This window comes from Callionymus lyra, chromosome 8 (genome assembly GCF_982586985.1).
Source record: "Callionymus lyra chromosome 8, fCalLyr1.hap1.1, whole genome shotgun sequence".
Taxonomy (NCBI): Eukaryota; Metazoa; Chordata; class Actinopteri; order Syngnathiformes; family Callionymidae; genus Callionymus; species Callionymus lyra.
In genome coordinates this window covers 15,035,668-15,047,839 of record NC_141825.1, presented here as the reverse complement: position 1 = coordinate 15,047,839, position 12,172 = coordinate 15,035,668, and the positions used below count along the sequence as shown (strand labels likewise).

The following is a 12,172-nucleotide window of genomic DNA, read 5'->3' as shown; positions in this document are numbered from 1 at the left end:
TATTTATATAGCGCTTTTCGAGACCAGGGTCACAAAGCGCTTAAACAATCAAAACAATACTCAAAAAAGTACATACTTTAAAGATCAAGATAATACTGAGAACAACACAGGAGTTCCAGATATTCAAGGAAAAGCCGGAACAAATAGAAACATCTTAAGATGTTTCTTAAAGGAGTCAGTAGATCCATCAAGCGCGGAGAAAGAGGAAGATCGTTCCAAAGCTTAGGCGCAACAGCCTGAAAAGATTTCTCTCCTCTGGTCCTGAGCCGTGTGCGTGGAACCATAAGTAGATTCTGATCCACAGACCTCAGAGCCCGAGCTGGGGTGTAAGGCTGGATCAGATCAGTGATGTAAGGAGGAGCCTGACCATGAATAGCTCTGAAAGTAAGAACCAGAATTTTAAAGTTGATCCTGAAAGAAACTGGAAGCCAGTGAAGAGTTTTAAGGACCGGAGAGATGTGAGTTCTTCTACTTGAGCGGGTCAGAATTCTCGCTGCAGAGTTCTGAATCAACTGCAGACGAGACAGCTCCTTCTTGTTAAGACATGAAAACAAACTGTTACAATAGTCCAGACGAGAAGAAACAAACGCATGGATTACAAGCTCCAGATCATGTTCCAACAACATTTTCCTAAGTTTAGAGATTTTTCTCAGTTGAAGGAAACAGTTTCTGGTCAGTTTCCTGCAGTGTCGAACAAGTCTACACGTCTTTGTCAAATACAACACCCAGGTTTCTCAGGCTCAGTTTGACAGACTGACCTAAGTCACCCAAGTACTGACTCAACCCTGGAATCTTATCATCAGGAGCAATCACCAGAGTTTCAGTTTTGTCCACATTTAGCTGTAGAGTGTTTTCACTCAGCCATTGTTTGATTTCTAGCAAACAATTGACTAAGCTGTTCAGCCTCTGGGGCTCAGTTGGATCAAAAGAGCAGTAGAGCTGGATGTCATCAGCAAAAATGTGATAAGAAACATCTGGAAATCTGAATGATTTTACCGAGGGGAATCAAGTACAGCAAAAACAATAAAGGACCCAGAACAGAACCTTGAGGGACTCCACACAACAGAGAGAATCAGGGCCACTATTATGGTTCCAGACAAGGCGAGACAGAAAGAGACCAAGACAAGACCAATACCATTACCATCAGGACATAGAGACCAGAGAATACTGGTGCTTTTCCACTACACAGTTCCAGCCCTACTTAGAATTACTAAATTGTGTTATGCCACAAAAAGTGGCAAATTTTGTTCATGACACAAAAAGAATACAACAATGGTGAACTTCCCCGACCACGGTCCTCACTCCTTCTTGCAATGTTTAAATGTCGGTTTATTTCTTGTGTTGGGAGTCGTGTCACTGACTCTTCAATGACGTCACCCTCTGACCAATCTGTGGCCGGCAGTCGGTTCAAATGTCACCTTTTAGTTCTGGCTCGGCTAACTTAGAATTTAAAAAAGATGTACCATGCTGATGTAAACGCAACACAAACCAGCTAGAGTCGCGTTAAGTTGAATAGAGTAGGGCTGAGACTTTGTATAAGGTCCATAATTGTCTTCAATGAAATTATTTATATTTGCGAAATTGAAATTACAGTATATTTTATATATGATGTATAAAAAGATATGGTTCATGTTTGGATCTACTGGACTTGAAAGATGTGCCTATTTTGGCTGATGGATGATTGTTTTTGCTGATCAACACCTCTTCATCTGGTGACATTTACTCTAAGATGCCTACAGTATGGATTCCCAATAAACTTGTCTGACATTAAGTCTACTCAAGTTGAATGTTGATGACTTAAAAAAGGCCCGATGGTATTTTTTATTTGCCTCGCACTTGTATTGCGTCTGGTTAAATTATTCTTCTGAATATATGTGTGAGAATATCCTCCAATACCTTGTTAGAGGAAGAGTTGGGTAATTCTCACAGCGAAGGCTGAAGTGTCGGCACCGTCTTCCAGGATAATGGACTGACTTGAACTGTGGGGTTCTCAGCGAGCTGCCAAGCCGTCTCCCTCCAAGGTTACATGTGTTCCCGCCCATCTGCTGACCCCGGTCACGAGGCTAAGGAAGAGGGATGGAGATGATCGCACATTTTTGTCAGGCCGTTTCTCCTGTAAACGTTCATTCCTCCTTTATTAGCATGTTTATGAGCAAGTCTGGCCAACGTTCTACAAGAAACACGGTCGTAATCTGGGATGTGTGCCATAGCGCCTGTGACTTTTTTATCAAGGACATTCTGTTGGACTGTAATGAGTATGCATAGATAGAGTTGGAATGTTTGGACGGATACAAATGAGGTGTTGAAATCCCAATATGAAGCTCGTCCAAAAGCTTGTGCTTCACTTCCATGTCAATCTCTGCTCTTCAGTTACGATAGTGCCAGGATCACTCATGACATTTAAGTCTCACCCACACTTGTATTGGAGGAACACCATGTGTTTGCCTACAAATTGGCTTACACGTGCAAGAAAGTTTAGTTTTAGTAAGTAAGTGTAGACCTGTTTTTCTGGTTCTGAATGTTAAATGGACTTTTGGTCAGAGGGAATTAAACATATTTTTAGAGATTCCCAGGGCACTTTTTAAAGTGTTTTCCACTTTAAGCCTCACTTAGTGCTTTGGATTATGTGATTAACTCTGTCCCCATTTTTTTTTATATTTCAAAGGGTGTCTAATTTGACTAAGTTATTATAATTTAATGATTATATTGAATGTGTTATTTAACAGATTATTCGCACATTCAATTGTTTATTATATATTAAGGGTAGATCACAATATATATTTTTAACAATATATATATATATATAAACTGTATATATATACACTTTGTTTGCCTTCGAATTATATATATATTTAACCATAGATTTTTATTTGTTGACAGTTAATAAATATGCTTAAAATTACAATTAACATGCATATATTCATGGAGTTTGTTCATTCTTTTTCTGTTGCAATTAAACTTCGGCTGCTAGAATGCAGCAGTCATTATGTAAGTAAGTAAGTAATTTAGATTTGTAGAGCGCTTTTCAAGACCAGGGTCACAAAGCGCTTAAACAATCAAAACAATACTCAATAAAATATATGCTTAAAAGTTCAAGACAACACCGAGACAAAAAAAGGTCTCTCAAAAATTCAGGGAAAAACCTGCATGAATAACTGGATCAGATCACTGGGCCTGACCATGAATAGATCTGAAAGAAAGATCCAGAATTTAAAACTTGATCCAGAAAGAAATTAGCAGCCAGTGAAGAGATTGAAGGATTTGAGAAATGTGTGTTCTTCTACTAGAGTGGTCAGAATTCTCGCTGCAGTTCTTAATCAACTGCAGGCGAGACAGCTCCTTCTTGTTAAGACATGAAAACAAACTGTTGCAATAGTCCAGATGAGAAGATACAAACGCATGGATTATAATCTCCAGATCACGCTGTGACAACATTTGACAAGTTTAGAGATTTTTCTCATCTGAAGGAAATTTTTTCTGATCAGTTTTCTACAGTGTTTAACTAGAAACATGTATTTGTCCAATATAACACCCAGGTTTCTCAGTTTGACAGACTGACCTAAGTCACCCAAGTACTGACTCATCCCTGGAACCTTATCATCAGACGAAATAACCAGAGTTTCAGTTTTGTCCACGTTTAGCTGCAAAGTGTTTTCAATCAGCCATTGTTTGATTTCTAGCAAAAAAACTGACTATGCTGTTCACCCTCTGGGGCTCAGTTGGATCAAAAGAGCAGTAGAGCTGGATGTCATCAGCAGATATGTGGGAAGAAAGATCAGGAAATTACTGAATGAATTTGACCCAGGGGAATCAAGTACAGCAAAAACAATAAAGGACCCAGAACAGAACCTTGAGGGACTCCACACAACATATCCGCCGATTCAGACCTCATTTGATTGGCAGATACATTGAAACTGCACCCAGAAAGGTATGATGAGAACCACTGTAACACAGACCCAGACAGTCCCACTTCATCCCTCAGTCTTCTCAGCAGGATCTGGTGATCAATTGTCTCAAAGGCTGAGGACAGATCCAAGAGAACCAGATCATTGTAAAATCATTATGTCCTATGCGGCTAAAGAACGAGAGGATACAGTTGACTCAATTACCTTTTAAAGTTGATGTTTGGACAGATGTTTGTGTCAAAACAAATTAAAGTAGTTATGAATTTGTCAAGAATCATGCAGTCTGTAAAGTACTCGCCAGATTCTTGACAATACACATCGCTATTATGTACAGTATTTAGATGCATTTTGTTCTTTATTTTTTTGTAGGATAAGGTTATTTCCATAGAAATAGAGGTATTTGTGAAAAATGTCACCCCAACAAATCTGTTGCCGAACATTAACCTCCTGTTTACGACATGTTCCTGTATAAAAAAAAAGGGAAAAAGGAAATTGAGGTTTCAGCTCTTCAATTTGATCTTTGCCCCCGTTAATGCTCAACTACAACCTCACCTGCAGCTGTGGAAGATTGCATTTGAGCCGGAAAGTAGATGAAATCACTTTCTATTGGCACCTGTCTATAACACATGATCCCTGTATGTGAGACAGAAAATGGAAAAACACAAGATAACTATGTACATGTATCACACAAATCAGACAATAACATCATATGGTGACAAGAATGTAAAATATAAATATATAAAGAATAGACCTTAATACATTTGTTGTTAATCCCAAAAAACAAACAGACAAAGAAATGTCCTAAATGTTTTTCTTTTGACTGTAAATTGGAAAATGAACTGGATTCTTAAAACTACCTACCACTCATTGAGTGCCTGATATAGAAAAAAAACAACTGAATAAACAACCTTTAAAACTGAAAACATTGAATAGTAAACTCATACAACTTTTGTTACACCATTTATACAATGAAACATTTCGTTTTGTAGCTTTTCACTTGACACAAACTACCATGTAGTTCAAAAATATTGTTTTAATGCTGGTGTCCTTCGCATTCTTCCTATTTTCCCACTGAGATAAATACATCGCTGGCTGTAGATTCAGTTTGGCATCAAAGGCTCACAAGTGAAGCCGGGGAATTCATTAGTGTCCATGGCAATATGGTCGACTAGAGGATACTGTATCAGCCGCCAAATTGTTTAGCCCTTTATAATAGTATTAGGTCCTCTGTAGAAACATTAAGGTGCAGTGTATTCACCTGTACAGGTAGTCATCTCTCTGTGCATGGATGCAAGCTGATGTCTGATTCCTGATAATGTCACGATATTCACCAGGGAAATGCTTGAATTCAAGTCTTTTGAAGTTGCATATTGTCACTAAGCCAGACCTACTTAATTGAAGTCGCCAGAGCGTCCCCTGGTTTCAACGAGTCCACTCGCATAAATGTGTTGCATCGTTGTCCAGCTGGTGTTGGAAATCTCATTATCAAGAATGCTTTTGACATTTGCATTATATTCCGGCGCAAATACAGCTCCCCTGCTACTATGAGAATTGCTTACCATACACACCCAAGTATCCTCATGGTATCTCACAAATGCATATGCTTTTATTAGTTGTTTTTATTCACATAAAATAGGCTCTCCGAGCATCTGAGGCGTCATTAACTCGACTCTCTAGAGTCTGACATGCTAATCAACTCCGGTTGCTTTGCACATCAATGAACAACGTCACACTCGATACATGATACCAATTTTTCCAACAAACATGCCTTAAGAAAGGCGTGCGAAATAAACAAACAAAAAAGGCCCCAGTGAGGACCAGAAGAAAAGACAGGAAAAGATATGGCTGGGACTAGGTGTCCGGTGTCTCCATCCATCATGAGTGTTAGCTGGCTCTGAGCTGTCTAGGTGCTGTGTCATTGCATCGATAATCCCTGTTCCCTCCCACAACACACACTATCAATCTCACACACTCACTCGCCTCAACTCAATGTTTTTTTTATTTCTACTAAATTAAAATGAGGAGTTATTAGAGCTATGATTATTTCCTAAGCTTCAATTGATAAAGTTCAATCTGAAAGGGTTAATGGAATTCAAACAGAGTAACCGGAAAATCGATCATCTATTCATCTTGGGCAATTTCAATGAGTTAGCTTTTAATACTGTAACGATACAATTTACTTTGTTAGTGATCAGTGGCATCCCTAAGCTTGTTTCCTGGCAACAACAACATCCTCTCGCATCAGGTTTGCTTCCAGAAAACAAATTATGGTCAGGTCTAGTCTGTATATTTGTCTCTCGCTGCATTTATGGGCGACTGGATATCCTTCCATAATTGCATCTCCATTTGAACGAGTTCTTTTTTTATCACTTCCGAATTAACGTATTGCAAAAACAAGACACCGCTGACGTTTTCTCCATGTATTTGTCAGCAGTTGTAAATACGAATGGATTGTTAAAGTGAAACCATGTTGCTATTTCAACCTACATATCATTTAGTTGAGAGTGCTTTGGAAAAGCAGCGAATGGTATCACAGATAATGAGAAAAGATTATAAGTTAATTATGATGTTAACTTGATTGGAGCCAGATTGTAGCAAATCAAAATGTGAACACGGATCAGTTTTCAAAGCAGATAATCGTATTATGAGTGAAGATAATCTTCTATTTCTAGTTGTCAGTCTGAAAGAGCTTTACAGCTATGTTAAAGTCCTGGGGGATGCTTTGTTTAAACACTCAGCCTTGTGAATGACCTATTGTTTCAGTGTGTTCAGAATCCTTCGACTGCTGGTGCTGAGATGCGGCATCATTACATAACGTCCCTTCTCCAAAAGAGACAAATACACTTAAATTCTGACCTTAAAATGCTCCTGTTACAAAAAAAATGTTATAAAAGATATAAAAACCAAGAGTTAATTAATTTCTAATTACTATCCCTTGTGTTGTTTCTGTGTCAAGATGAACAACCTCCCTGGCTTCCATAAATACAAATACAGTGGTGGTGGTCGTTTACCTCTAACCAGAGACACACTCCAGTTAAAATGTTTTTTTTTTCCCAAACAGACCATGATCAGCATGGTATTGTTACACTTAGTAATGATAATTTAAGCGCTTTGTGACCCTGGTCTAGAAAAGCGCTATACAAATGTTACTAACTAACTTACTTTGCCCAAAATATTAATAAATAGATAGATAGTTTCATAAAAACAAGAACAAGGTGCAAATAAAAAGCAAAGTACAAAGGATGGCAAAGTGCAAATATAAAGAAAACATAAGGAAGGAAGTAAAGGAAATAACACAAAAGGATACAAAGATTAACATGGAATAGAACACATCAGTTCTAAAGTTCTAAAGTCATATAGCACGAGGAATGAAGGAGTCCCTGAGTCTATTTGTGTTGCATCTGGGGAGGAGCATTAATTATCATTATCATTCGACTATGCTATTTTATTAACTAAACAGAATTTTTTTTTTTTTTTTTAATCATACGGTTGTTACTTTTGTGCTGTGTTTAATGTATGGTGCCATTTTTTTCATTTTTTTTTATATATAAAGCACCTGCTGACACTGAATGTCTGAAAGGTGTTTTATAAATAAACTTATTATTATTACCCTTTAGGCGGAAAATAATATCCAAGACATTGTTGGTTCTTAGTAATGCGTTGAAAAGGCCTTGAAACAGCTGGTGAGGTATCGTGATACAGTGTCTTCATTTTGAAACACCACTAGATGTCACTCTCATCTTTATAATGGTTGGCTCTGATCTACTAATTCAATGATACCTGGTATAATTTTCAAACTTAGAGTGCCATCTAGTGGCCTTTTAAAATGAAGTCACTGTATCATGATACCTCATCATCTGTGTCATGAGGCTTCGTCAATCCAACACTTGTGAATACTATAAAAAGTGGATGCAATCATATTAATAGTAAGTAGCTGAGTGCATTAACAACATAACAATACACAGTTAATAGGTCTGAACTAGAGTTACAAGTAGTAGTACTACCACGAGTAGTACTTATTGGTAGTATAAGTTGTAATAAGTAGTAAGGACAGGAGGTATTTTCTTTCTCTCTGTATTGCATTTTGTTCTAATTATTATTGAATCAAAATATCCTATCAACTTTCCATGTAAGTCAGTCTTACAACATTTCCAGAAAGTCTGAGCAGAAAAGAAACAATCAGATGAAACGCTAACAGAAAAAAAGCATAGAAGAAGTCAGAGCGCCCAGAAGCAATAAAGACAAAACCATAGAGAATAAAGGGTGAGTAACACACGAGGAGAAAACAAAAAACAATTTAAAGGACAATAGAGAGGAAGCCAGAGAGACCTCACATGATTATTGAGAAAACAAGATCAGCACCAAATAAATGCAGCGATATTCTAAAATCAAGTTGACAAGCTAGACAACAACAACAAAAAAAAAATCAAATTTTGTTCCTGCAAAATGTTGTAGCTTCTTTTGTAGATAACGAGAAGATCTGTCAAGTCTTTTGGCAACGTAGCTTTGTAAGATGCTTATTATGGTTTAACTTGCAATTAATCCTGTGTGTGGTATGCGAGCGTGCCGTCTTGCTGCTGATCATCTCAGCGGGCGCCTGTTTAGATTTAGTGCGGTGGGTTGAGGACGTGAATAGCATCACGAGCAGAGGTACTGCTCGTGATACCAGTTACACAAACACGGACTTTGATGATCTATGCTTCAGCTGAAGAAGTCTGTTTGCAATAAAAGTTTGAAGTGAATTTAAAAAACTCATGAGGGCACCAGTTGAACTATGAGTATTTTAATACTGCCTCATGTGTTTCTGTTTAGCCACCATTGTGTTGAACGAGCTGAACTGGACGGAGGCTTTGATGGACGTGTTCAGAAAGAACCGAGAGGACGACCCCACACTTCTCTGGCAAGTTTTTGGCAGCGCTACCGGCTTGGCTCGCTACTATCCAGGTAAGAAAAACAAATTCTCTGTCCTCTAATAGGGGTAAAAAACTGCCACTAATAGTGTTTTGATACTGAATTAATGTCCCTACTCTCTCATCATCAGTGTAGTAGCAGTCATTAGCTGAATATTATTAGCTTGGCCTGAGATGCGGCGTGTGGCTTTTAATAACTAGTATCAACCTGGGAATAGATTTGCACGTTTGCTCTCCTTTTTATATCTCGGAGCAAATATGCTGAATGGTTCATTTACATCACCCTGCTGGTTTCATTTGTCCTGCCAAAAAGTGTGTTATACAATTTTTAAGTGTTATTTTTGGTACAGTGTTTTCTCTGCCAAGCAATCTCTATTCATGAGGCTCGCTGTCATCATTTACTTAGTATGGCTTTAAAAAAGAAGAAGTGAAGATGAACGTGAAATAATAAATAATTCCATCAACCCAGAGTTCGTTGTTGCCCCTCGTTACCCAACACGCACGATAATCAAACACACTTCCGGCGTCCTTGAAAAAGCGCTGTAATAAGTGATAACTCACACATCAACTATCTCTCCTGATGAAATGTCGCGCAGCAAACCATAGCCTCTAATTTGTCTTTCTTTTGTCGCCACACCACAGCAGTACACTCATCACACCATCTCATTATCCGTGTGCAATCATAAATTGTGTCGACGTTTAGTAAAAAAATTAATGGTGCCGATGAAGTGATCAACTCTGACCTTGGTCACATAAACAGAAACGCAAACACATTCATGGAGAACATAACTAGAATCATGGTGAATCAATCAATTTAGCATAAATTCAACTTGTGCAGTCTGACAATAAATGTTTTATTTTCCCTCAAGCTTCCCCCTGGATGGATGCCAGAAAAACACCGAGTAAAATTGACCTTTACGATGTTCGCAGAAGACCATGGTAAGTTAAACAAACACCCGTTTAGTCAGTTGTCAAATGTTGTTTACATTTTGGCATTTTAAATCTATGGTTTTGTTACACAGAGGCATCGTATTTCCCTGTCATGGTTACTATATGTAGGCCTTAATAATAGTCATTATAAAAATGATTTACATTTTTATTTTTATTCCAAAGTAATTAGTTAAGGTAATATTTGTATAGTGCTTTTCTAGACCAGGGTCACAAAGCGCTTAAACAATCAAAACAATACCCAATAAAATATATACTTAAAAGGTCACCAAGACAAACACCTTCTTCGTCTCAGAGAATCAAGGAAAAGCCTGCACGAATAAAAGTGTCTTCAGATGTTTCTTGAAGGAGTCAGTAGATCCATCAAACACAGAGAGAGAGGGAGATCGTTCCAAAGCTTAGGAGCAACAGCCTGGAAGGATTTCTCTCCTCTGGTCCTGAACCGTGTGCTCGGAACCATCAGTAGATTCTGATCCACAGACCTCAGAGCCCGAGCTGGGGTGTAAGGCTGGATCAGATCAGTGATGTAAGGAGGAGTCTGACCATGAATAGCTCTGAAATTAAGAACCAGAATTTAAAAATTAATCCTGAAAGAAACTGGCAGCTAGTGAAGAGTTTTAAGGATCGGGGAAATGTGAGTTCTTCTATTAGAGCGGGTCAGAATTCTGGCTAAAGAGTTTTGTATTAACTGCAGGCGAGACAGCGAGAGAAACAAATTTGTCAGTCACTTTCCCATATTATCTTTCACAAACCAACACTGCTTTATCTATCCTGGAAATGAATGAAAGTACCATCTCCGACAGTTTGAGGTGTTACATGGATGGTAAGCAGGTCAAATTCGTGAAGAGCAGCAATACAAGAATAATTACCGAAAGGTGTTTAAAAACTGAATAATATGTTATTAATGATGAAAAAATATTACGCAGTGGTGCTTTAATATTCAATGTTGGCTGAAACATGTCATCATCACATCACATCGGCTATATTTAGGATTTATCAGGCCTCAACATGCAATACATTTAGTTAGCTATACATATGTATATATATATATTTTCCAGGTATTAATTGTTACTAATGACATGTCATTCATTGCTGACGCGGTTAGTATAGGCAAAAAAACGACAGTATAAAAAATCAGGGAGGCGAAGAATAGAATGCAGGCAGGGTGGAAGGGATGAAGATGGTGGTTCCCTGACAAAGAATAGTGACGAAGAGGAAAGGGACAGTACATAGATTTTGTTGAAATAGGTTAACTTGCCATGAAAATGCCGAAAGAAAAGGAATGCTAGGTGGTTAGACTTACGGTGTTTATACTAAAGAAACTACATTTTTTACTAGGACGCTACATTTTATTCTAGATTTTTATTAGGTGGGGACGAGGAAGAGGTACATTATTTTCAAACCTTTAGAAAGTGGAATTATTAGTCTATTCATGCCTTTATAGCTGCAGCAATCATGTGCAAATGCGTTCGTATGTGACTACCACAGGTGACTAAATGTGTTGACATATATTCAGCTATAACATATTCAGAAGTTTACTAAATGTATACATCAATAATGTATTTTTATTTGACACGCAGGTACATTCAGGGAGCTGCCTCGCCTAAAGACATGCTGATCCTCGTGGACGCGTAAGCTACTTGATTCTTCAACCATCCATAATCCTATATCAGCCATGATTACATTACATTTTAAATGTGGCTCATAATGTGATGCATTGCCCTGAGAAGACTGCTGTTTCGAGTCAACTCTCTGAAGACGCGAGCGGAGTAAGCAGACTGTTGCTAGGATATGTAAGGTATTTCTTTGCTTGCAGGAGTGGGAGTGTGTCTGGCTTAACTCTCAAATTGATCCGGACCTCTGTCAGCGAGATGCTGGAAACTCTGTCTGACGACGACTACGTCAATGTGGTTTATGTGAGTATCTTCTAAAAACCTTGGCGTCGGGTTCGGCCAACAGGGGAGCATGCATGTTGGGGATGGAGGCAGAAAATGACTAAAATGTTTAACCGAAAAACGGTAATGGCTTTCCTGCCATATATAATGTTCCTCCAAACTCCCCTTCCAGGAGCTGAAGAACTCTTCGACAAATAACGACAGACGACACGTAATGAAATATGGATTTTTCCCTGTTTCTGGCCTCCCCTGAAACAAGGGCTTAAATGAAATACCTACTGCTATATTTGGTCTACAGGATTAAACTTCTGCGCTACACGCCACCCCCTCCTCACCTTAACCTGTGTGTGTGTGTGTGTGTGTGCTCTGAATGAAGCTGCTCCTCTGATTGAAGTGAACTCCTAGAAACATTCATCTATCACCTTTTTCATCTTCTAACACTTCCGTTTTATCAAGGGTTGATCCAAATTTCTGTAACCTCGTTTAATAATGCAGTTGTACCCACCTTTCTTCA

At 38.4% G+C, this 12,172-nt stretch overlaps 1 protein-coding gene across 1 annotated transcript in view; it reads left to right on the top strand.

The window, feature by feature from the left end:
* cacna2d1 (calcium voltage-gated channel auxiliary subunit alpha2delta 1) overlaps positions 1-12,172 on the top strand; it is a 77,684-nt gene that overhangs the window by 23,664 nt on the left and 41,848 nt on the right. Inside the window, exons 7-10 of the mRNA XM_087797600.1 lie at positions 8,718-8,849; positions 9,685-9,754; positions 11,344-11,394; positions 11,580-11,679. Coding sequence (XP_087653726.1) covers positions 8,718-8,849; positions 9,685-9,754; positions 11,344-11,394; positions 11,580-11,679 — 353 coding nt within the window. The remainder of the gene's footprint in view (positions 1-8,717; positions 8,850-9,684; positions 9,755-11,343; positions 11,395-11,579; positions 11,680-12,172) is intronic.